Below are 25938 nucleotides of genomic sequence, written 5' to 3' on the forward strand. Positions count from 1 at the left end.
CCTTCTTTGTAGGAAACTACTGAGAGTAAGTGGACTTCATTTCTGAATATGAAAATCACTCAACAGCAAAGCACATGCAAAACAGCAACTCTGGCAGCTCAGTTTGAAATTAAACAAAGTGTAGTTTTTAAATACTAAACATTTCTGTTAAATCACAATTAGATTTTTCAGAGTGGGAAATACTGTGCACACTTTTACTGATCTGTGAAGCTTGGTTCTCCTGTTCAAATTTGAATGTGAAGCCTGTTTCTTTTCAGAACCATTGCTAAAGAAGCTTGCTTCACATCTCCCCCAAAGTTTGCTCTCCATGCTTCTGTGCCTTTACTGGTTTACCATTACACCATAACGCAAATCCATCTTTTTAAATGGTTATATATTTGCAAGGCATTTTTCAGAAACCTGTAGATGAGAAACATATATGCAGCACTTGAAATGTGTAAATGCTAAAATCAGGTGAAATAATCTTTAAGACTCATTTCTATCATACGCAGAACAATGGGCAATTAAAAGTGGGCAGACAAGCAGAAAAGGGTGATTCTGACAATCAGAAACCTGCTGCTTTGTTTTGCTCTCCTCACATCTCATTCCACTGTCACTAATTTGTATTAAAGTTCTGTGAGATCTAAGGCAAGTAAGAAAGACTTAAGTGTTTAACAAAAAGATTATGGTGTGTTCCTTATGCAGTAGGACAGTTATAACTAATTTTTCCCTACTGCAGTAATGGCTTAAAGCTCTTACCAAGCTTCACAGGTACAGAGACAGCAAACTTCTCCACTACTTCGAACAAAAGTCTCACTTCATGATTTTCCAGTATTTCTGGTGGATGGAAAAGCTTATGTTGCAAACTTGACCTGAGTGGCTTCGTATATACAATCCCTAGTTCTCAACATTTTAATAATACAGGATGATTTGGCACACTTCTTATCTACATGCAAGATGTACTGTCTCCACAAGCTGACAGAGTACATCTGGAACCTGAGAGCTACTTTACAGAAAAAGAAGACTCATCACAACAGATGCAAAACAAATATGAAAAGTGGAGTCCCTCTAAGTCACTATTACTTAACTGTAAAGCATGTATGGGACTTTTAAAAGGCCCAAATTCCTTGGGACTTTTAGTTTTGAGTAAATATGTTTTCCAGAAGACATCTGCTTATATGGTCACCAGAAAGTCTGACCTATATTTGGATTACAAATTTTGTATGAAAATTATGCTCAATGAGCAAACGCATGTGTGAAAATCAGCTAATTTTCACATTTCTAGTTTCTGGATTTCAGACTTTGAAACGCTAATACAGTCCTTAAGACCATATTGCCTTTTGATACATTTTATTTTTCCAGTGAGTATTAAAAGATTATTAAGAGTCTCTGCCACTGTGTACTTTGAAGAAAAAAAAGGAGTGTTGGGCAAAGGATCTATAGAAGGAGGTCAAAATTAATTTTTGTTTTAAAGCAAAAGGACAAAGTAGTGAAATTATACCAAAGGAAACAAAGCTAGTTAAATTTTATTTTCCAAAACTCCAACCTAAATAAGTATGTTAAATAACCATCCAAAAAACAGTGCTCACTGTATTAGCAGATGCACAACTTATTTAATCAAACAAATAACAGTGAAATATTATCAGAATTATTTACATGCATATTTACAATGTGTGTTCTTTATGGTAGGTAACTTCTGGGAATATTTGCATCTGTTCTTGGTAAGTTTTTCTATTCAGTCTAACCAGTATAGGTAACAGGAAACAAACTGAGTTTGGCAATAAAACCAATGGAGCATCCTAGGAAAACTAACATGATTATATGGAGTCCAAAAAAGAGCAGTTGGCTTCAGAATGTTAACATTTATGAAATAAATGAATTTACTCCAATTACAAAATTAAATCAAACTACATAAGATTAGAAGAATAAAGGAAGTTACAAGCATTGCCAGAAGGTTAGACATGTTAGATACATTATTGAAAACAAAAAAAAAAAGAAAAAAGAGCACTGCATGTACGCTCGAGAAGCATGGATTCAAACATAACCACATTATTGTAGTCTCGAAGAACACTACAGATTACAGCATGGTTTTTGCTTGTAAATTTGAAAATGAGCTTATCTGAACCAAAGATCTTGAAAGCACCTCACTTCCAAAATACTGCTTGCTTTTTCACATATCAACATATAACATTTATTCCAGGGGGGAAAAAATAAAGTCCAGACCTCACCCATACATGTTTTAGAAGAGTAATAAAACAGAAATAAACAAAACAAAAATCCATACACAAAACAAAACTCTCACAAACCACTTCTCATGATTGTGATCTACAAAAAAAATTCATTTTTTCCTTATTTCAGTCACACTCTTGTTGGGGGGAAGGGAAGGAATCAAATACAACATATACGGTATATGGTAAATAGAATGAGTATATCCCCAATATATACTAAAGCAAACAAGCAAGCAAATTCAGATCATTATTCTTTCCCTTTCTCCCTCAAGGGAAATTTTATGGGGCAATTCCCCATTAAACTTTAATTTCAATTATAACTTCTAAATAATTTTTATTGCAGCCAAAACATTGTTCAAAAAACATTATTCATAAAATAAACTATGATATATACACAACATTTTAAGTTACAGGGCATAAGTTTACAATTTTTGGCAGATTCTGTTAAACAAAATGGAAATTGTATAACTTTAGTACTTGAAGAAACTAAAGTTCCTCATTTTGGTACAAATGTTTTGTGTCCCCCTGTATTCTAACTATACCTAAACAGTTTTAATAAACTAACATTAATATGTAACATCTCACTGTTTTCTCTCATGTTCTGATTCTAGACAGAATTTTTCATATGCTTCTTCAATTTCTGGATCCATCTCATCATCAATCTCATCAAAATACCTAAAGAAAACAAAAATCACCAAAGGTGTTAAGTTTACATACAGATTTTGAAAACCATTTGTGTAGATGTCAAGAATAAAACAAAGCTTTATAAATGACAGTATTTATGAGATTATTTTTAAGGGGGGATGAAGAAGAAAAAATAATGGGTACTAGGAAAACAAATAAACAGAAACCTCAAAGCAGCATAGATGTGTACAAATATCTACAGTGTTTGTCACCTTTTTAGATCTTCTGCTGCCCAGTTTAAAAGACAGAATTAGTTCCCAATATGATAGAAAACACAATCATGCAATCCAAACTTCCCAAAATTTACTAATGCATCTATACTGATATATTTACAAAAAACATAATTACCAACATATTAGCATGGTCAACTTGCTAGCTCAAGGAATATGTTCATATAGAAACCCTGTGCTCCTGTTTGTTCATATTTAAAAGGAGGCTCCCTATTGCACCTGCGTTATACTACCTTGTATTACAGGGTAGCTGGACTTTTAGAAAAGATCAGTCTTATTTAGGTCAAAGGAAAGACTGGATCCCATTAATTATGTAAGTATTGCACACAATGAAGACTACTACAGCATTTCAAAATAAAGCCAGGGAGTGATGGGCATCCCTTCAGCTTTCTTTCCCCCACAGTATATTGGGAAGTAACTTGTGTGCTCCCGGTTTTCTCCATATCCAACTCTAATGTCTTAACCATAGACTAGGACAATAGAGTTGTAGCTTGAACATGATAGTGTATGTAATTCTAAACAGCCTTAAAAAATTGAGTCAGCAGCTACTGACTCTCCAGAAGTGCGCATTAATTTCAGGTGCTCAGTTTACCACTTTCTGTCTCTCAGTTCTAAACAATGGAATCGGCATGTCTGATCTGCACAGAGGCCATAAATGTGTTTCACAGAAAACCTCAGCAAGCCATAGAAAACGTGTATGAAAAGGTTTTTTACTCCAGCCTGTGCACTGAAAAAGCAATCTACATATTTATTTGTTCCCTTTTCCTTGCAGAAGCGTAGGCTGCAGAAGGCAGAACCCTCACACAGAACCCTCCTCCCTGATGTCAGTCATGAGAAATAGCTGACAGAGAATCAGCAGACATTTGTCTAAGCTTTTCTTAAGCCTTCAACAAAGAAGGTTACAGTCACCTTGCTTTAAAGTTGACTCAGAGTCACTCTTTGGATTTGCTGTGTTTTTAACTGCTGTCTGCTCCAATTTGCATTTATTCTTCTAAGCACAGAGGTTCACGTGGGTCTTTTTTTGATACCTCTGTATGAGCTTGTTGATTTCTGATGACATTTCTTATTTACCTTCTGAAGTTGCCACTCCCCACAGTTAGGCACAATCTAAAAGTTTTCTAATTTACTAACACAAATATCAATCCAGGCTTGCACTCTTACCACACATAAACACAACACAGAACATGTTCTTGGGTGTCAAATCATGATCTGAAAGTCCTTCTCTGTGAGTCCGAAGCTCAGAACAACTTAGTTTAGACCATATTCTTTTAGTTATTTTACATATTTCTTTCTTATAAACTGACACCAGAAAAGTCAGATTACATTTTCACCAATTGCTTCCCCCTTTGCTTTCCTTGCTCTACAGGAATACTGAAAAGCCCTTTAATTCAGCACTGCTTGTGCCGAGGAAAGAAATTTAAATTCCTTCCTTTGAAAGACTGAAAATTCAGTAATTATCTCTAGCTGAGATGTTTATGTACATCAGTCAAATGAATTTAGGTTGCCTCACAACAAACACTTCAAGGCTTGGTGCTCCATTTTGCTTGCAAATTTTTTTAAAATGCAGAAGTTTGTTTGTATATGTGCATTAACATTTGAAATGTAACTATCCTACTCAATTGGATAAATATGAAATTGGTTTCAAACTTGTGTGATTACAATCCAATTTACACCCAAACAAACACATCCACTGTAGAACTAAGTAACAATTATCTTATTTAATTTCACTTTTGTCAAGATTGGAATCCTAATTCTGCAGTATCACAGACTTGCAGTAAAAATAACTACTATTAAAAAATATATTCCTAAAAAAGAAAACATACATATCCCCAGGTCCTAATAGATCTGCTCCATTTTCTTCATAATATGGAAACAAATCTTCTCTTTCAAGCAGCTCTTGGTATTCTTCTTGATAATCTGGTGAAGTAAAAATAAGATTGAGTAATATACATCTATAAACTTTGAAAATAGGTTAATGATACCATGAATGTCATGAAACATATTAACAGGAAAACCTCCCCCTACAGTGTTTTCTCAGAACATGATTTGACCTCTAAGACTGATGCCTAACTTCCCACAGAACTGTAAAGGTAGTGACAGATGTCTTTACATCAAATGATGCCATGCCACAATTGTGCTCAGATTACAGATAACAAAGAAACGAAGGAAGAAAATCCCTTTTGCCACAAACAATGGATAAACAGAAGAAGATTTGAATATTTCTGGCTTCCTGGAGAGACTGAGTGCTGAGGACTATTGCACAAATTCTTCTGAACTATATGAACTCAAATGCACATTCTCCCTTTCAAACATCTTACCTTCTTTTAATGCAGAATAAAGCATGTGTTCCACAAAACCAGGAATTCAGACGGATTTTTGTCTTGTAAGTTGTCTAAGTTTCAGATGTTTGAAGAACTTCAACAAGCCATAAACTTAACTACAACTTTTTGAAAATGATTGAGAGGGCAGGTAAACTAAACTTGCGACATACCTGGGTCTGCTGCAGTGAAAGGAACACCATCAGATGTGTAAAATGTTGGCTCATTCTAAGAATAAAGTCAAACAGAAAGTTATACGTATTCAGAGACAGCTGTTTGTAGTTTTGAGTAATGTGACTATTTATGAATCAAATTAAATTCACATTAATTTAAGAAACTGAAATGGCCATGTATTCTTACCATAAAATAGTTGGGGTCATTTTCAGGGGTAGCTTCTGTATGTGAAGTTGTTCCATGAACTCTACCCCAGTTACTAGATCGCAGTTCTACTAGTTTCAGAAGTTTATGTTTTACATCTCTGAAATAAAGAAAACCACTACAAAAGTTACAATGTTTTGTGCCAAGCAAGTAATTGGGTTTCTCTTACTGTGCAATACAAGATAGTTAAGTCGCTCCAAAATATGTTCTAGAAAGGACAAAATTTGGTCCAATCTGCAGAAGATTTTAAGTTAAATTCTTCACCTGCAAGTATAGATGCTTTATGTGTCAATTATGAGATCCTCACCCTCTCCACTTTCTCTGCTGTTAAGTAAGGAGCTTATATGAAAAAGGAAATTGTTATAGTTTTTATTGGGATATCGCACCTTGCAGCACAAGCTGAGGAACAAATCCTTTTCTGATAAAAGGAAAATACTGGTAGTAACAGGGGGATGATCTTCAAATTTTACTTTAACCATTTATTCTATGCTCCCAACTTTAGCCCTCCTCATCGTACTGAAATGTTGTAGTTAACAGTGAGAAATAATGTCCCCAGTATGTTAGATACCTACACCCATTTCATCCCTAAAATAAGAGAAATTGCCTTCTTTTAAGTAAGTCTATGGAGAAGAGTCTCATTAAGGAATACATAAATAAATTAAATTTTTTGTTGTTTTCTCAATTCAAATGAGTTTGTTGTTCTGTGTCTTTGAAATCTCAGCTTGTGCCATCAGTTTTGATTCCTGAAAGCAAAATTTTTCTCATCCTCCTTGGGGGCAGCTCAATTACAACCCACAGATGATATGAGCTACCTCTTGGCCTCCCCTCCATATGGCAAGAGATCAGTGTCTGAACCTACTACAGGTTTTTAGTGACTTTCAAGAAGTTGAGGATGAAGCACAGCAGAATCAGACAACCTCATGCACACAGTTGATTAGTCAGCCACTAGTACATTACTAATACGTTAGTCAACCACTCACTTTTTTCTAGACCACAGTAAAGACATTGGCAAAAAGGTGTGTTATCCAGAAGAAAAAGAAAAACAAAACAAAACCACAAAGCATATTTCATTTTGCCTCTACATGTATAGTGACTTGTAGGTATTTGATACTGCTACATATTTAATACTGTTTGTATATATTTAATGCTGTTAAATTCAGATTTAAAAGTATAAACTATGAGATATGGCCACTATTGTCTCTTTGTATATACTTTAGACCCTAAAGCACTTATGGAAGATTTCAAGACCTAAAAGGTTAAAAAAAATAAAAAGAGTGGAATATGTACCTCTCTTAAAAGAAAAAAAAAAAAACCAACAAAAAGCCCTTCACAAAACAAAATCAAAAATCCACACAGCTCTTCAACTGAAAAATACCTTCTCTTTTTTTACGTGGGAAATGATCTAAACATCATGTTATTTTTAGTAAATAAAAAGTAAAGATAATTTTTTGGACCTGTTAATTATTCTTGAAGATTTTCAAGTTGTTCTGTTCAATATAAACAAAACACTGCACATAAGTTTATCTTCTCACCTGCTACAGCTTGCATCCAACACAACATTTTCAATTCTCTGAATCACTTCCTCCATATCACTCTTTCCTTTTTCTTTCCAGGCATCTTCTAAAACTGAGCCTGTCAACTAAAGACAAGGGATTAGTATTTTTTTTTAAAGAAAATCAGAAAACCTTAATAACTGGCAACTTAAGAGATTCTGTAACAACTCACGATGCTTAGATGCATTAGGTGACTATGTGAGGCCTGAAGCTCCCCATTGCCTACATCTCTTTGTTAAACAGATTAATAGATCTCATAATAGCTTATTTTAAACTACAGACAGCATAGTAACTCTATGTCCAGTAGAGGTATATGTTACCTAGACGTTCACAACCACTTTTTTCAGTCTTGAAATATGACTTTGAAACAACTCTGCAGTGACAGCAGTCAGATCTTACTTGATTTAAGTACATACTGTGACAAGGGAAACTTTATTTTTGCAGCTGATGCCACCAGCTTACATGAGAACAAATAGTTTATTAATAAACTGTAGAAACACTGCAGTCAACTTGGCTAGCATCACAGAGAATTTCATCTGGGTATATATAGAGGAGACCAGAATTATCTGATCAAGCCACCCCAAACTTTAATACATAAAGTCTGTGAGGCTAAAGCTGTTGCTGAGAAAGCTTTAGCAGCAGTCTAAAGCATAGAACTGCTGTGGATGAAGGCCTTTTACTACAAGAATAGGTACTTCATTGAGTATTTTAGTATTTATAACTTCAAGAGTTAAATAAGAAAAAAATTGGTTTGCCACTATGACCAAAGTTAATAGTAGTCCCTGATCTTCTCACCATAAATATTACATGATAGAAAATGCTTGAAATGGCACCTGATGATACAAATGGATAAAATCCTAAGATAAATGCAAGATATATTGGTCAGCATTTGTTTGGTATTCACACTATTCTACTGTTGTCCTACCTTGATCCTAGATAATTAGGTAATAGCATCAAGATGATTCATTAAAAATAAACATTATACAGCAAAAAGGTGAAAAACTGTATCACTGTATTAAAATGAGAAGATAAGACCATTATTGCTTTGGTAGTAAAACCAAGGTTTTATGAGAAAGCCTAATCTAGCTACCTGTGAACTCAACATCTGTAGATACTGTAAGACACCAGAAAATATGTGCATTAAAAAAGAGTCTCTTTGTTCTGTAACACCTTTTAAATACCGCAGTGTGTCAAAATGACCTAGATCACTCTTGGTTTTTTTCAGAATGAATGCTGTCAAGCCAAATCTCCACCTTCATTGGAAAATGACTGAAAAACAGCACTGCATTTGTGTATTGTGTGTGGCCTTGCCCTCAGGGAAGCACTGTCAACGTAATGACTGACCACAGAAGCGAATGTGCTCATTGAGCACAACCTCACACTTGCTATGAAGCAACCTGCTTAAACATCCAAACATCAAATGAAGGTTTTAAACTGAAAATATCTCTCTTCCTTACTTTCTATTTATCATATCAAAAGAAGCTGTCAGAATTGAAATTCAAGCCAGAAGAGGCTGAGAAACAGTGGAGAGTGAGGAAGGGTAAAGAATGAGGAGAAACAAACAAGTCAACCAAAAATCTTCAGAAAAAAATGTCTAGCACCCAACTTTCATTCCTAAAATAAACTGTGTTTTCCCAACTATGAGTATAATAATACCAGTGAAGATAACAGTTTCTCCCTGCAGAGAGGGTAATATTTTTTTTTAAAAAAAAGTAAAACTTACAAGCAAAGAGGTTTGTTTTCATCATGAAAGACAAATATATATATTTCTATAACAGTAATGACACAGACAAAACAGAATAAAATAACAGATATCAAGAATCTTTTGCAAAAAAGTGGTGGACCCTAATTGCCCAGTGTCCTTCAGAACATACAACACACCCAAGATTCCACAATTCATCCAAGCTGGTTACAGTTTTCTCCCACACCGGAAGCAGCAAAATGAGACCTGAAGGGACTGCTTACTCCTTTGAACCTTAGCTTCAGTTTTATTTCTCTTGTTCATACACAAATGGCCTTGAATTCACTTTTAGAGCATCATTTTCTTACTGGCTCAATTTTGTAATGGTATTAAGGAAAACAAATAAAAGTAGTTTGCTCTGCTAATGACATAATGCATAAAACCCTATAAATATTTCCTCATTTGCAGTTTACCCTGCTGTTCCCAAAGCTAGGAAGGTTAAAAACCATGATTATAGTACAGTCTCACCTTCAGGAGTTTCACTGCACATATCAAATTACTGTCCACAGGATTAGAGAAGAGTGCATTTAGTAATTCCCGAAGGCCTTCTTGAAGAATTTCTGCTCGTGTTACCTGTCCCCTTGTTCCTTTAATCTGAAAAATATATATTAAAAAAACCCCCCACATTTAAAAGACTTGAGTTTTAGAAATTAGTCTAGGCACATTTTCTCTTTTGAATGCTGTGTGGTTTGTTTTGCGATCAACATAGCTGATCTCCACAGTGGGAAGAACGCGCTAAATACTGCAACCATTTTAGAATGCAGATTTTCACAGAATCATAGAATGGTTTGGGTTAGAAGGGACCTTAAAGGTCATCTAGATCATCCTCGACCTGCTGGCCACACTTCTTTTGATGCAGCCCAGGATGTAATTGGCTTTCGGTGCTGCAAGTGCACATTGCTGGGTCATGTTGAGCTCCTTGTCCACCAACACCCAAGTCCTTCTTGGCAGGGCTGCTCTTGACTAACTGACAGCCTGACCCAGCTGCAGGACCTTGCACTTGGCCTTGTTCACACAGGCCTACCTCTTGAGCCTGTCTTGGTGCCTCTGGATGGCATCCCTTCTCTCCAGCAGGTTGAGTGCACCACATAGCTTGGTGTCATCACTGAACTTACTTTAAGTACTATCCTTACAATTCTGAAATAACAATGCATCTCTAGCATTTGTTTCTCTGCTAACAAATTGCTAAGAAAAGCTACCAAATGCCTCCCCAATGGTCCACCAAATATCAAATTCTCAGAACTCCATGCTCTTTTCCACACTACGTTATGTATTTTTTACAGCTGTGGTGGCTTACTTCCAGAAGGCATTCTTTATGTAATTACAGAAAATGGTTTAAAGATAAATAGTATACTCCACAGAGTATGGTAAATTCCAAAAGTGGACAACTCCCTCTCCTTCAAACTCTTTGCACATCTTTCTTTTTTCCTTCTAGCAAGTGAAAAGTAGATTTCAAGGACCACTTATGAACAGAAATTGAAGAGTCAGAGAATGATTTTCCTCATGGCAGCAGAACATTTTTATAGTGTCTGCTTAAAGCAAACCATTGAAATAATCAAGTCAAAAGTATATTTTTAAGTACACTACAGCACTTAGTGAATTTTGTGAATACACAGCCATAAAAGAAAATTCTGTAGACTTTTTTTGTACATATCACAAATACAGAAAACCAATACAAGATTTCATGCTTCATGCATAAGCCACGGAGTCAACCATCAGAAGAGATATCTTTAAAGGTCTCCATTTTTAATTCGTCATTTTGAGGATTTCCACATCATTCTCAAGGGTTTGTTAACACCTCCTATTAATGTCTTAATACTGAATTACATGGATTATTGATCCTGATCTGCTTCTGCTAGGCTGTAACATTTCACATGTTGGTTAAGTATAGTCATATGGGGGTTTTGCCAGTAAAAGAAAATGTCAAAAGCTTAATTTCAGGGTGTTTTATGGTCAGTTCTTTCTATGGATTCTTACACTTTAATTTCTATACACTTCCCTTCTAATGATTTTTTTTTGATTGTTTGTATGTTTCTTGGACAAACGCATTATAATGAAACTGTTCTAAAGTTCTTTTACTTTACTCCCCTCTGCCTTTAAAAAAACACCTCAAAGTATTTCAGTTCAGTGTTTACCTAAAAACAAAACAAAAAAATAACAAAGAACCAACTGACATACAGTTTTCTTCTTACCTCTAAGTTAAGGTAAAGTTCAGCTAAGAACAGCACAAAGGAATGAAATTGTTTTTTAGTAGCCTCATCACCTTTGGTAGCTTCATTTCTGTTTTCATACTCTGTTCGACACCTGTAAATATTAAAACAAAATCATATAATCTATAACCATTCTAACATATGTAACATGCTACTCATTTAAGGGAATGATGAGAACTTATGACCTGCGTGAAAACTGTTACATGCTGAATGCTGGGGAGTGTGATGTGTGAGGGATATGAGGCCTTCACAAAGTAACAGTGGATTTTCATCCCTTTAGACAATACATATGATTACGTGTTTAAGCAGTAAGATGTCTGACGCAGCAAAATGAAACAGAGCAATTTACAACATGTAGAAATGAAGACAGTTAAATAATTTATATATTAGAATATCGTTTGAGAATGTGTAACACTAACACAGGCAGTCAAAGGTCCACAGAAATAGACATGTTCCCCCCTTCAGGACGCTGCCCATGTTGTCTTAGATGCCTTTACACTTATTTAATAAATTCTTTATCTCGCCATTTTAAATGACAGTGATACACAATTCAGGACACTGAGCTGAGTGGTGCAAGTGATATTCCAGAGGGAAGGGATGGCACACAGTGGGATCTTGACAGGTTTGAGAGGTGGCCTGGGCAACTCATGAAGTTCAACAAGGCCAGGTGTAAGGTTCTGCACGTGGGTCAGGGCAATTCCAAGCACAAGTACAGACTGGGCAAAGAAGTGGTTGAGAACAGCCCTGCGGAGAAGGACTTGGGGGTGTTGGCTGATGAGAAGTTCAACATGACAGTAACACTTGCGGCACAGAAAGCCAACCATGTCCTGGGCTGCATCCAAAGCAGTGTGGCCAGCTGGACAGGAGATTCTACTCTCCTCTCACGAGACCCCAACTGGAGCCCTGCATTTAGCTCTGGGGTCACCAACATAAGGACAGAGACACGTTGAGCAAGTCCAGATGAGAGCGACTAAGTTGATCACAGGGCCCAAGTACCCTTCCTATGAAGACAGGCTGAGAGATTTGGGATTGTTCAGCCTAGGGAAGAGAAGGCTTTGGTGACACCTTATAGCACCTTCCAGTACCTACAAGGAGCCTACAAGAAAGCCGGAGATTGACTTTTCACAAGGGCATGTAGTGATAGGACAAGAGGGAATGGCTTCAAACCTAAAGAAGGCAGGTTTAGATTAGATACTAGGAAGAAATTCTTCACCGTGAGGGTGGTGAGGCACTGGAACAGGTTGCCCGGAGAAGTTGTGGATGCCCCATCCCTGGAAACTGCTCAGGGCCAGGTGGAGTAAGGCTTTGAGCATCCTTGTGGGAGATTCCCTGCCCATAGGAGGGGTGTTGGAACTAGATGATCTTTAAGGTCCCTTCCAACCCAAAGCATTCTATCATTCTATAATTTAATATAAATACACAGTATTCAGACAATATGGCAATGAAGTAATTTTTCTACTATTCAGCAAATGTGCCAGAACTATACAAGTTTACATGGCAGACCAAAAACAAACTTAAAAAATAACTGAGATAAAAGGAAGGCCAGACAAATTCTAATGTATTCTCAATGATTGTGTAATGGATTCAAAAATAGCGGAGAAAGTGAGAAATCTAAAGAGCTGAAATTTCAGGTAGAAACTTTGCTGAGAAACAGAAGAGGATCTCTCTATGGTCACATTGTAGGGTTGTTTATCTGCACACACCCTCTCTTCTCTCAATTTCAACCATATTAGCAACAAAAACCTAAGCAACTTTGAATTCATGGCTTCAGTGTGCTAAAATGAATGTTATCTACTGGGTTTGCTTCAAAACTCAGGAACCAGGAAATCCAACATACACAGGGCTTTCCTTTCATTTCCAAGTAACACACAGAGTTAAAAAAACCAAAAGCATTAATTTTTAAAGCAATGAAACAAGGGGAAAATGAGTATTTTCAGCCTCTGTATGTCCTCGTTTTAGCTGCTGCTTTGCAGTGTTTACACTACATCAAAGATTTTCTGCTTCTCATCCTACCCCACCAGTGAGGAGGCTGGGGTGGCACAAGAAGTTGAGAGCAGACAGTCAGGAGAACTGATCTCAAGTGACCACAGGGATGTTCCATTCCACGTGGCTTCATGCTCAGCATATAAACTTGGGATAAAGCTGGCTGGGGTCTGCTGTTCAGGAACTGGCTGGGGATGGGTGGGTGGAGTGGGTGGTGAGCAACTGCATGGTGCTTCATTTGTTTTGTATATACTAATTCTTTACAAAAAAGAAAGACATGTAAGAGAGTAACAGATTTCAAGTGACCTGCTGATACTGACCTTTGAAGTAACAACTGTCGGAAGTTCCCACTTTGTGGACTAATGGTTAGATGGTGAGATAGATAGTTACACAACCGTGCTCCCATGTAGGAAAAATTTGGGACAGATGTGGCCTTCCGAAATAAAAATGGAAAAAATAAATTATTCATAAAACTAATGATTAAGCTATCAGGAAATACCTTTAAAAGCTTTTTTTGAAATCTGTGCTTAGTTACAGTTGATTAGACAACTGAAGAGCAGAAGAGTAATGATTAACAATTACTATTTGCCATGTTCATTTTTGTATCTCATCAACACTTCACTGTATGCATTTCAGCACTTAAAAGTTCATTTTACTGTGATTTTGTGACTCTAAGAAAACAATCACCATTATGCCATATATCTTCGACTCTACTTCTGCATTGTGACCTACAGCCAAAAAGCATCTGAAGGTCACTTACAAACTCTTATACAAAAAAATCAACACTGGACATTAAAACACTTTTTCAAAGACACATACTTTCTCAAGGAGCAATGTAAACCTGCTTAGTTGGCTTAAATTAACATCACTAAAGCAGACACATATAAACTTCAGCAATTTTAATTGTTTTGTGATAAGCCAGGAAACAAGTATCTGGGCTTCTGTTCAAGACAGAATAATAATAAGCATAGTTGACTTACGCTTAAACACTATCCTATCCTGACATACAACAAATCTAAAATTACTACTACTACTAAAATTACTACTTTGGGATAGTAGCACAGCTTTTTTGCACTAAGTTGTATTTTTCACATAATTTCAGACTGGTAACACTGGACTTCTCAGCTGAGGAAGACACAGTAAACCATGATGCTGGACTTGTTTTTAAGTTACATTAGATGAGAGTCAATGTATTTAAAATACAAGAAGTTAAAAATAGCATAAATTTCTCCTTTTTTCCTCAGTGAACTTATATGGAATATTTTCATCCTTTTTTAACTATCCTCCATGGGTTCAAATAAAGGATGGGAATGAAGTAATTTTTCTTGTATTCAGCAACTGGTGATCTTAATGTTTAACTAAACTGTCTTCAATTAAATGTGCATTAATTTTGTATAATAATGAGAAACTTGAAACTCTACAGTTCTGTACAATGACCAACCAGTCATTCCACTTTTACATACTCCAGATTAAAATATTCTGCAGGTATCTGCTCTTGAATAAAAGAGCATTCAAGGTAGAACTTGAAAGCAACAAACCCATGAAAGGGTGAGACACCCAATGTAATAAATAGCAAGCAGAAGCGTGGCTTCATTCTGTGCAGTGAGCCCAAAAGACAGCAACAGCAGCTCATTTGCTAAGCAACACCTATTAAGCTGTTCTTTCCAATGGCTCCCCCAATTAGTACAGAGTTCAGCTCAAGGTCTCTGTCCTCATTTCCATGGCCATCAATGGGACTGGACCTAGTTACCCTCAGATGAGCTTTCCTCTTCTCCAGTTATGCTGTTCTGAAATAGGTATATTCCAAATTAAAGCAAAAAGCCTGTCTATAAAGAACCATTTCCCAAGAGGTGATGTGTACAGTAGGTATTAACTTATTTTTTTTAAATAACAAGGAATTAAGAATATTTTAGAATTATGAAGAATTTTTTTTGCAGGATAGAATAAAAAGGTACAAGTCTGACATTGCTTAAGAGTTTCAAATATAACCTTCTTTAATTAAGCACCATAACTTCAACTGTAGTATTTTACCAAGATCTACAAATACATAAAAAAGGAAACACCAAGCTGGGGAAGTGTATACAAGATAGGTAACCCACATTTGAGCTACCATTTCATCTTATTGAGCAAAATCTTTCCCTGTATGTTTCAGTCTGAAAGGGGGGGGGGGGGATCAAACCATTAAAATACTACACACGTACAATGAGGTAACAAATAATACCGGCACACATTCTTGGACACTATGTAACAGAGGCATAATATCTCTGTTATAAGACAGAATACACAGACTACCTGCTGGTAGATGAGTTCAACAAGTTCTTGTAAAGCTTCATCTGTGGTGACCCAGCCATTCAGTGCCTCAGCAAAATGCTCTATTTCAGTTTCAAAACAACCTGGCTGCTCAGTGAGGTGATTTAGGAAGTCTTGTACATATTCTGCTAAAGTCAGATAGCCATCATATCTATCTTCAAAGGAAGAATCCTGTAGAAGTGAAAGAATATACCAACCTCTTAAGAAGAACCTTGAAAAATGCTGTCACACTTACTATCTTCAGAAGTAACCATACAGCCCCCAGTTTTGAGTCTCTGCATACTTTATTACACAGTTCGCTTCAACATTTTTACAGAGCACAGACCTCACCATATCACAAAGCTCTTGTAGTCTTATCATCTTAACTAGGTATTTTAGAGACATTAGGGTCTTCCAGCAAAACACACCAAAAGATGGATTAAACAGAAATCAGTTTCCCAAGTTGAATGCAAGATTAACTAACAAAGTAAGTATCTGTTAAGGGTAGGACTACCAAACCGAGGCTCAACACCCATTCCTGATGTGCACACAAACTGTATTGTGGATACATGAACTGTAGAAGTAAAAAACCGAAAATCTGAAACAAAGTATTTTGGACTTAGTGTGTACAGTACTCCAAAAGAAGGGGGAGAAATTGAAGAAATACAATAAATACAGTGTCGTGTTTCCATGTAGAAAGTATAACCAGGAAAACTGATATTTTAAAGTCAGCATATTTGCAGCACTTGGCAATAGATGAAAGATTACAAGGCATGAAATGAAACTATTCAAATGGCATTGCATTCATTTGCAGCTCCTGAGGTCAAAAACCAGACAGTAAACACACCTGTTCCCTAAAGAAAGGAGGGGCTAGCACAATATCACTTCATCAATGCTTATGCTCCCACCGATGGGACAGAGGAATGATGATTTTGTCCATTCAAAAATGAATGTATATAAGTATCTAATGTCAATACTGTTACAAATTATTATGATGTGATATATGAGAGGAATAGCAAAAAAAAAGCAGCACAATTTGTGATGTCACTAGTAGTAACACAGTACAAATAATTCACTTTGTCACACTACACAAATGATTGTGAAAAGCATCTGATAGATTTCAGAAGTGTCAGACGAAGCCTGAAAAGGGACTGCTAAAAAATAACTTACAATTAGCAATTCAAGACATAAGAGTAAAAAAGAATATCAGAATTCTCAACTGATCTACTATTTAAAAATGTTTAAAGTGTAGTATCTACTGCACTGAAAAAATGAGCTAAAATGATAAAAGACTCCTTCTTTACATAGTGTACGTAAAGCAACAAGGTTTATAAGTATATTCTCCCTCTCCCTTAATGGAGGGTTTTCATTTACTTTATCTTCAAAATGCCTCCATCTCTCCTCTACTGTGAAGCAACATGGATCTGTGAAAATTTTTATCTCAGTATGAACTGTGAAAGACAGATACACACTGCTGAAAATCAAGTACTGACATTAATTTCATGACTTGTGAAGAATGCGTGGGAAAAAAAGCAGACTTTCCAAAATCCCCAGATACATGTCATAAGGTTATACAACTCTAAGCTAGTGAGGTGGGGGACACATTGATGTAACAACAGTAAAACTAGAAAGATTTCCTATGATGTTTAATTAAGTAGAAGTAATTTAATGCTGTCCATCAGAAATAGGAAAAAAAAAATGGGTTTATGGAAATAATAGCAAACTGTAACTACCCACAAGGATAAAGCCTTCAACAACCTGATCTGAGCTCAGGATTGAAGCACAGGAGTTTTGGGAGGTCCTTTTCAACCTAAAGTATTCTATGATTCTAATCGTTTAGAGCTTATAAAACCAAAAAGTAAAGGCTAACAGGCATATGTGTGACTTGCTAAACATTCCATGTTGCTAAAGGAAATCAACTTTTACAAGGTAATTTCAGACAGCCCAGTAAGAGTTCTGTACAATAAACTTAAAACTATTTTATTCCACAGCACTATTACATTACTGTGCAACTCTTGCAGCTTATTCATATACAGCTGAACTAGCATCTCTGCAAACAACCTGTTTCAAAACTCTCCAGCCAGGCTTCAGCAATTGCAATTAGCTGTAGCTAAGAAAAGAAGCTGCTCTTTCTGACAGTCCCGAGATTGTTATGAGATCCCCATCAGCAGAGAGGAAAGTACCTTCCTCTCATACACACCCGGTGAGAATTCAGTCTTGGAGGAGAATGAACGTAAGAGACCCCAGTACCATTTGGTGTACTGGTGTCCCCATATACTCCTACTTCCATTTTGTAATTAATAGGCTAAACACAGAGGCTAAACTCTGTGCCATGTTCATATATCTGTACTAATTATGCGACTCCAAAAGAAGCCTAGGTTTTAGTAATTATGCCAGGGAACTGAACAAATGGGAGAGAAAAATGAGTAATCCAAATATGATAATAAGGTTGTATATTGCTAAATTACTTACACTTCATAATTTAAAAACTAACTGAATTTAGCCCAGTGACTTCTAGACATAAACTACATGCATTTCTCATTGTCAGATTTTAAGATTTAACATAAAGATAGCATCATACACTGTATCAACGCAACAAAAATACAGCAAATGGCTCCTGAATATTTTTAGAAGAAGTTGGCTAACAGAAACCTGCAAGATTACACGTTCATTACACATCTATGATTCCAAGCCATGGAAGTCAACCAGAAATTTTTCATTAATATCAGTAATTTCTCCATCAAGCCAGTGCTAATTGTTCTCCCTAATGTTTGAGAGCTATAGGATGGGATCCTGGATTATTCACAACAAAGGGGTCACCAATTAAAAGATTGTAGGTTTGCTTCTCTTCTATTAAATGTCACTTCACAAGTTTACAGATATAAGAATAGAAGACTAAATAGGTACTAAAACTCCTCTGATTTACATAAAGATAAAACAGAAATTCTGCAGAAAAGATTCATGAGCCAAATCTGCTCTTGGACTCACCTTCTGTACATATGCTGCTTAGCATTTTCCTCTATCTAGTAAATTCACATTTTCACTTAGGAACTTAGTAACTAATCATTGTTTTGATTTCTCTTTGGACTTCTTTAGAACAAGCTTTTTTTCCCTTCAGATTATATGCACTTAACAAGTTTACAATAAAGTTATTGCAAATTCGAGTATCATTATGCTGCTCTCTGGTCTACTGTAGACATCTACAATTTCTGATGGGTTGGACCCTGTATCCAAACAGAAGTCTGTGAAGGCCTTTCTCCAAAGCCCTGGTAAAGTTCTTCAGAAAATTCTAGTAAGCATTGTATGCTGTACCCCTTAAACTATTTTCACAGGTAATAGATAGTTTTGAGTATCAGAACTGACTGGAAATAACTGATCTAATAATCAAACGTTATATGGACACATATGGTAATTATAATAATGTACAATCAAATAATAAATCAGCACTATTTCTAAAACAATAAATGTTTAATAGCAAAACCACTGTATATTTTATATGAGAAATTCAAGCTTTCAGACATAAAAATTCCAGGGAACTTTATAAATGAAAGCTAAAAAGTACTAATTTTAATTCAGAGAGAGAGAAAAGTTTCTCAAAACTGTCTTGATTCAAATTTTAAAAACTCAAGGTCAAAATCTGTGTAATAATAAAGTGTGCTAAAATTTCCTATTTTTACTGCAAGTGAGGCCAGTTTATGAAATTAATTCAGTCATCAAAGTAAAAAACGCAATATTTTGTAACAGCAAAGGATGAAAGTCTGAAATAAAACTGTTTTATGCCTAGTATATTCTGATTAAAGTCCCTGCAACATACTTTAAAATAAGCATTCTAGGTTTTGCTAACATTTCAAGAGGTATTTTTTTTAATAGATGAGTCACATTCATAACTTATTCCAACAACATAGCAACCAGGAACTCCCCCACGCTTGTGTGTTTTTGCAAAACAGCTGAAAAGCAACATTGTTGGCCTTGAAACTTTGCAATTTTAAGTGAGCACTATGTATACCATTCAAAAGGGCCTTTTTTTTTTTTTGTCTTGAAACTAAAATACTTTTTTTAGAAACCATGTAACCTCTACTGGGGCAAAGTAGTTATTTTCCCCCTAGATTCACTGAAGCATATTCACATTGGCATTTTGTTAACAGTTCTATATTGGCAGTAGGCTTGTATTATCCAAGAGAGTAATCATATTCAGTAAGCTGGTAAAGCTGGTAACATAAAGGTAACATCAATTTTACCGGTGAGTAAAAGATTTCAAAACACCAAACCCCCATATTTAGCATTCAAATAAAGTATTTTTATACAAGTTATTAAAAAATCTATTTGCTTCAGCATCGTTGTTTTTTATCACTTGATTATATTTGTAAAAGTAATAGTTCCCACCTGTTTAGTTATAGTACCAGAGTTTGCCCGCTTGTGTAACAAAACGATATTCCGAGAATTCACACAGATCTTCCCTGGTGTAGAACTACTGAAGCAGCAACATGGAAGACAATGGAGTAGAAAATAAAAGTACCAACTTCTGTTACACGATGTATCTACAATATTGATCCGAGATCACCTTTAGTCTAGCTGGAAATGTATTTCCAATTAGGTGTGTGGGTAAGTAACTGCTAGTAATGAGTGTAACCCTATTTTTTTGTCCTTTGGTGATACAATAGCACTGAAGAAATTAAAAGACACATGATGATACACTGACTTAGGCAGTCATGACGAATCACACCCGTGGCACAGGAAATTCAGGAAAAGCAAAGCCTGTGCTCATAAAAGCTAAAGTTCAAGCTTTCCCCCGCACCTTCTTCAAAAACCTGTGTACTCTGCATAAAAATGCAGTATAGCTTTTAATGAAAATGCAGCGTAGATGTCACTACAACAGAGACAGTCACCAAAAAACCAGCTTACTCTCATGCTAGATGTAACCAATGCTTGGTGTAACCAACAAGGAATGTGGTTACCTGCAGCAAGCCTTGGCAAAATATCGCACACTAAAGGCTCTCATGTACACCATAATATTTGCTCATTACCACTTAACATTCTGGATGTGACTCTGGAGGTTATTGTGACAATTTTTGCAGTCTCTTCAGCAAATGCACAATTCAAATTAGCTGATATAAAAGATCTCAAGAAAACATTGTTAACTGGAATATAAGCAAATAGGCATATACTAAGGAAGATGTTAAAATACTCACTGTGAAATTCTGATTGAAATTCTGGTTGTACCCTGGTGGATAAAATTCAGGCGCTTTAACAGACAGCTTTGATGTTACCACAGAAGCCACAGCCAACTGAGGTTCAGTCATTTCTGGTCCAGAATCAAGAACTGAAGCTTTATCTTCTGATCCAGATGGAAATCCCGTCTTTTGCAGGTGTTCTGAAAAATTTTTGTTAACAACTTGTCTTAGAAATCACTAAACTAGTATGTATTCACACAGAGTAAACCCAGAATACATTTTTAGTTAAAATATAATTTTTCTGTAAATATACTTTCAAGTTTACTTTAAATACATAGTTTTTATTATTTCTCTTAAATACGGTAAAGTTTCATTTGAGCACACTCTAGATGTCTTTCTATGCAATGGAAAGTGAAGGGGACCAAAAAAAAGGGAGAAGGAAAAGAAAGGAAAAAAGAGCTCTTCTCTCCTGTGAAAACATGTTTTCTGGAAGAGCTAACCTAAGTAAATCTTCTTATGGTACGTTTGCTCATCCTGTGGTTTTTCATAGATTTCAAATACAAATTCAAGACTTTGGAAGGTTAACAAATGAAATAAATTTTTAGCAATTTATTTTTAACAATGCTCAGAGACACTTAGCTATCATTGTTCTCATACACCATTTGCCAAAACATCCAGCTTAAGGTGTTTTTAAAATTATATTTTCCAAACATATCATTAGAGATTAGCTCATAAGTTTATTGAAAACAGAACCTGATACCTTCCCGAAAAAGCTGACCAACAGACAGTGCTTTGTGTTACTGTTGGGTTGGGTTTATTTTTGCGCAAACCTTTAGGCTGGAATTCTTCAATAGGGGGAAGGCTGAGACCATCTGTGGTCAGATTAACAGATGAATAAAAAGCACACTCAGATGTGGGAGAACAGAGGAGGGGAAGGACAGAGAGTGTTGCAAGCAGCTGCACTACATCACACCTTTACCTGGGCCAGGTCCATAACCCAGTGTCCTGGTTTCAGCTGGGACAGAGTTAATTTTCTTCCTGGCAGCTGGTACAGTGCTATGTTTTGGATTCAGTATGAGACTAATCGGTCAACATGCTGATGTTTTGGGTATCGCTAAACAGTGCTTAATTTAAATCATGGACTTTCACTTTCCCATGCTCTGACAGCAAGAAGGTGCACAAAAAGCCAGGAGGCAGCACAGACCAGAAAACTGACCTGGACTGGCCAAAGGGACAAGTCCATTCCATAGAATTCGATATTCAGTGTATAAACTGTGGGGGGGTCGGCCAGGAGTTGCCACTGCTGGGGGATGGGCTGGGCATCGGTCAGCAGGTAGTGGGCGACTCTGCTGTGCACCACTTGTTTCTCTTCCGTTTCATTCCTCTCACCCCTCCCTAGTCAGCCAGGTGTCCCCCGGCTCCCCAGGGCTTCCCACGCCGACCCGGCCTCAGCGCGGTGCACGGCTCGGGCACTGAGGAACAGGACCACCCTCCCGCGGACAGGTGCCGGTGCCCCCGCGCCGCTCAACCCCCGTGCGGCGCCGCCAGGAGCCGGGCAGGTGCCCCAGGAAAAAGGAAGGGGGGGGGTCTTGGCCCGTACCTGCCATCCCGGTGCCCAGCGGCGCCGTCTTCGGAGGCCGCAATGGTTCCTGCTGCGGGAAGAGGCCGCCCGCTTGGTGCTGCTGCTCCTCGGCCGAGCCCGAGCCGCGGGCAGCGCTGCCCCCGGGGCCCGCCCCGCCGCTGCCGCTCTCCGGCGCGCCCCCTCCCCGGCCCGGGCCACGGCTGGCACGGGGCACCCGCTCGAAACTCTCCGACATGCTGAGGCCGGCGGCTCGGGCGCTCATGGGAGGGAGGGAGCGGGGCGGGGGCCCGCGGGGGGCGGGCGGAGCTCGGGCCCGCCACGGGCCCGCCCGGCCGCTGCACTTTCGGTTTCGCGCCGCTGCCGCGCCTGCCTCCCGAACCCGCGGCAGCCTGGAAACGGTGTTTCCAAAGCCGCGATATTCTCTGGGATTGATCTCCCCACGGGGAAAGCGGGCGAGGTGGCCGTAAGAGGGCCAAGGCTTCGGCTACAGCAGCGGGGCTGTAGCCACAGGTGCATCGCGCCACGCTGCGCACGCACAGCTGTTTCCAGCAGAAAGGGGTGGGAAAGCTGCGGGTGAAATTCTAAATTTAACGCGACGAAGTTAAGCCTCCAACATGACCACATTATTGTATAGTTAGGGCTACTTAATATAAATGTGTTTGCCCAGAACAATGTATTTTCATGTATAATTTATGTATGATGTGGTAACAAATGCTCTTCTGATTTAATTTCTAAAACCACCTTCCATGCCAACAGGAACAGACTGAAAAAGATGGTCCATGTAACGCAGCTTTCTAATATTATCATATTAACTGTGAATGATCCAACTCACATGTGCACTTACAATTTAATTCTTCTATTTTTGTTCAATTTCAGTCCAGAGTCTTGCTCTACTTGTTCTGCAAACTCCAGCTCACAATCTGCTTTCAAGATGAGGAGGGCAACTATGATCTGGGGTGCCCCAAATACACCTCAGCTGATCCTGCTGGCAGTGTTTGTGTTTTATCTCCCTGAACAGTCTGATCTTTGCTGACCTTGCCACCTGTTCCTGCCAAAAAGTCAAAAGGTTGTGTGGTGTTGGGTCAAATTCTGTTCACCACTCATGAGAGAATGAAAAAATAGGCAAGTGTGTATGAAAGGTTTTTAAAAAAATCAGAACAGCATTGTCTTGTATTTTAAAAAAAATCCAATTGGATTGTAAAATGGTGCCTTTAAGAGTCACGTTCCTACTGTGTTTACTATTACATGTTACCATGTTCAATTATCAACAGGGGGAGAGGTAAGGTGTAACATATTTTTTACTTCTCCAAGGCATGAATTGGACTGATTTTTGGTGAGATAAAAAGGTGGCCAGACATTAAAGGTGACACAAGTTAAAATTAATGAGGCTTATCGGAACACTGTTCCTAGGCAACCCCTTCTGAAAGTAAAGAATGGTAAAATAACATATCTAGACTCTGCAAAATGGAATGAGAGACAATGCAGGAGGTTCTGTCAGTCTTGTGTAAACAATTGTCACAACTAACTTAAGGAGTATTACCAATCTTTTAAATATCACAAATTAGTTACTAAAATATCTATATTACAAATATTCAGTGTTCTTGTGTTATTTCAGCTCTGGTTTTAAAGCCTATATTGTGACCTCTGTCCCCATCTGTAGACTTTACCTTACCAGGAGGTAAAAAAAGCTTGTATTAATGTGAAAAAGAAAGTTGAAATTCTGCATCATTATATACTGCAACCACTTTTCAACATGCCAATTTTTCAAGAAAGCAAATCTTACTCTTTAAGGTATACACCTATGAGGAATTAAATGCCTCAGGTTATCATTATTGAACCAGAAAACTTTTCACCTTTGGTCATAAATGTGAATTCTTTTCAGTTAGCAGATATTCTATATTATCATAATTTAATGACTGTTTGGCAACTACTTACCACTTAGAGTGGAATGTGATCCCAAGTCCATATTTTTCTTACAGATGCACTACTGAAGTTTGCATGAGAGCAGTTGTGTTTGATGGGGAATCCAATTTCTCCTCCCTAATTAGACATCTAAAACAGAATTAAGAAAAATAATCAGGCAGTTAATTTCAAAATTACAATATCTGAACACTGCCTACAATAGTATACCCCATTAGACTGCCAAAACATTCTAAGCAGAGTATGGCCTGAGTAGCTGAAGTCCTGTCAATTACTACAAGCCTCTGAGACCAAACAGCAGAACACTGAGATCGCTAAGCCAGCAAAACATATCCTAAGCACTCAATGACTGGATTAAACCTTTCACCAAAGGCAGTTAGGAGCACTTCTAAGTATCCACTAGGAGTTACCCACTTTGTCCTAAGTGTCTTACCTATTAGTCTGAAACAGTTCAGAACCAATACTGCACACACCTTTGATGCCGAGTGTTGAGAAACCACACACTGCAACTTTGTCACTATTCAGAACCCAGGCATTTTTACATGCTTGGGTTTGGTCTTTTTTTTTTATGCTGATAACATATAATAATCAGAAAAAAAAAAGGAGAGGGCTAATTCTAACTTTTAAAATGGAATTAATAACTGAATTATGCTGATCCCTATTATACCGATGAGGCTTTTATTGGACTATGGGCCCAATGGTTATTGAGCCCAAAACATAAAGCATGGGTACAACCCGTAGCTCTAAATGGCATCTTTCATACAAACTTATTTAAAAGCACTGTAGTGAACATGTAGTAGTAGAGTATCCTAGTAATATCCCTCAGAGACTCATGTTTTCAGTGCTTATCTTCACTTCGAGTCCCAACTCACCAGTTAGGAGCCTGGAAGCTGTGTGACATCTCCAGCAATGTGTATTTTGCGTGAGCAGCGACACAGACTTAAATAAAAAAAACAAAAAACAAACAAACACGCTTAACTGATGCCTGGAAACCACAGATTGTGTGAAGTAAGATAACATATGCAGGATCGTATGAAGTTAGACAACATATGCAGGTATGCAGGCAATGGGCAGCCTGGGTAGTTGTCCTCTGGAATATGTCTCTCCAACCACGTGCTTTCTTCATCTGGCCATGCATTATTTGCACAGCTACAGAATCACAGAATAAATTTACAGGTTGGAAAAGACCTCTGGGATCATCGAGTCCAACCTATAATCGAACAGAACATCACCATGTCAACGAGACCATGGCATGAGTGCCACGTCCAGTCTTTCCTTAAACACCTCCAGGGACGGTGACTCCACCACCTCCCTGGACAGCTCTTTCCAGTGTCTAACCACTCCTTCTGTGAAGAAATTCCTCCTGATGTCCAAAGCTCCTCATTTGCTCTTACCCTCCCTTACCGCATCTACCACCTCAAGTACAACACTTCGCTGCTTTATCACGCGTTTTTAAGAAGTAACAATAATGGAGGGGGGCACCACCTACGTCCTGTGGCGTTAGTCCCACGTCCAGCACGCGTCTCTTCGCCAGCCTCGACCTTCCCCTCCTGGCACCAGTCAGCCACCGCCGGTTATCCCCCTATCCCGCCCTCCCGCTGCCGTCGCCGCGGGCTCGCCCAGCACCGCGGGAGCCCCGGGCCACCGCCCCTCACACGCCGCGTGACGCGGC

General features: G+C 37.8%; 1 protein-coding gene across 6 annotated transcripts; it reads right to left on the bottom strand.

Moving 5' to 3' along the window:
• Nucleotides 1–1469: 1469 nt before the first annotated feature.
• PAIP1 (poly(A) binding protein interacting protein 1) lies at nt 1470–25851 on the bottom strand. Of its 6 annotated transcripts, none has more exons than XM_027745714.2 (14): nt 25756–25817; nt 25139–25205; nt 24282–24398; nt 22365–22416; nt 20783–20964; nt 15597–15785; nt 13625–13737; nt 11304–11415; nt 9580–9705; nt 7350–7456; nt 5800–5917; nt 5613–5667; nt 4945–5038; nt 1470–2882 (listed from the first exon to the last, which is right to left on the bottom strand). In XM_027745714.2, exons 4-14 carry the CDS (start codon nt 22369–22371, stop codon nt 2789–2791), a joined length of 1197 nt encoding a protein of 398 aa, XP_027601515.1. In that variant the 5' UTR covers nt 22372–22416; nt 24282–24398; nt 25139–25205; nt 25756–25817; the 3' UTR covers nt 1470–2788. The 6 variants fall into 6 exon arrangements, with proteins under 6 accessions (XP_027601515.1, XP_039246713.1, XP_039246712.1 ...); XM_039390779.1 differs by lacking the exon at nt 22365–22416 and adding an exon at nt 23191–23394; XM_039390778.1 differs by lacking the exon at nt 22365–22416.
• Between the last annotated feature and the right edge of the window lie 87 nt (nt 25852–25938).

The sequence above is a fragment of the Pipra filicauda genome, unplaced genomic scaffold (assembly GCF_003945595.2).
Source record: "Pipra filicauda isolate LSUMZ 115617 unplaced genomic scaffold, ASM394559v2 scaffold86_size2582843_pilon, whole genome shotgun sequence".
Classification (NCBI taxonomy): domain Eukaryota; kingdom Metazoa; phylum Chordata; class Aves; order Passeriformes; family Pipridae; genus Pipra; species Pipra filicauda.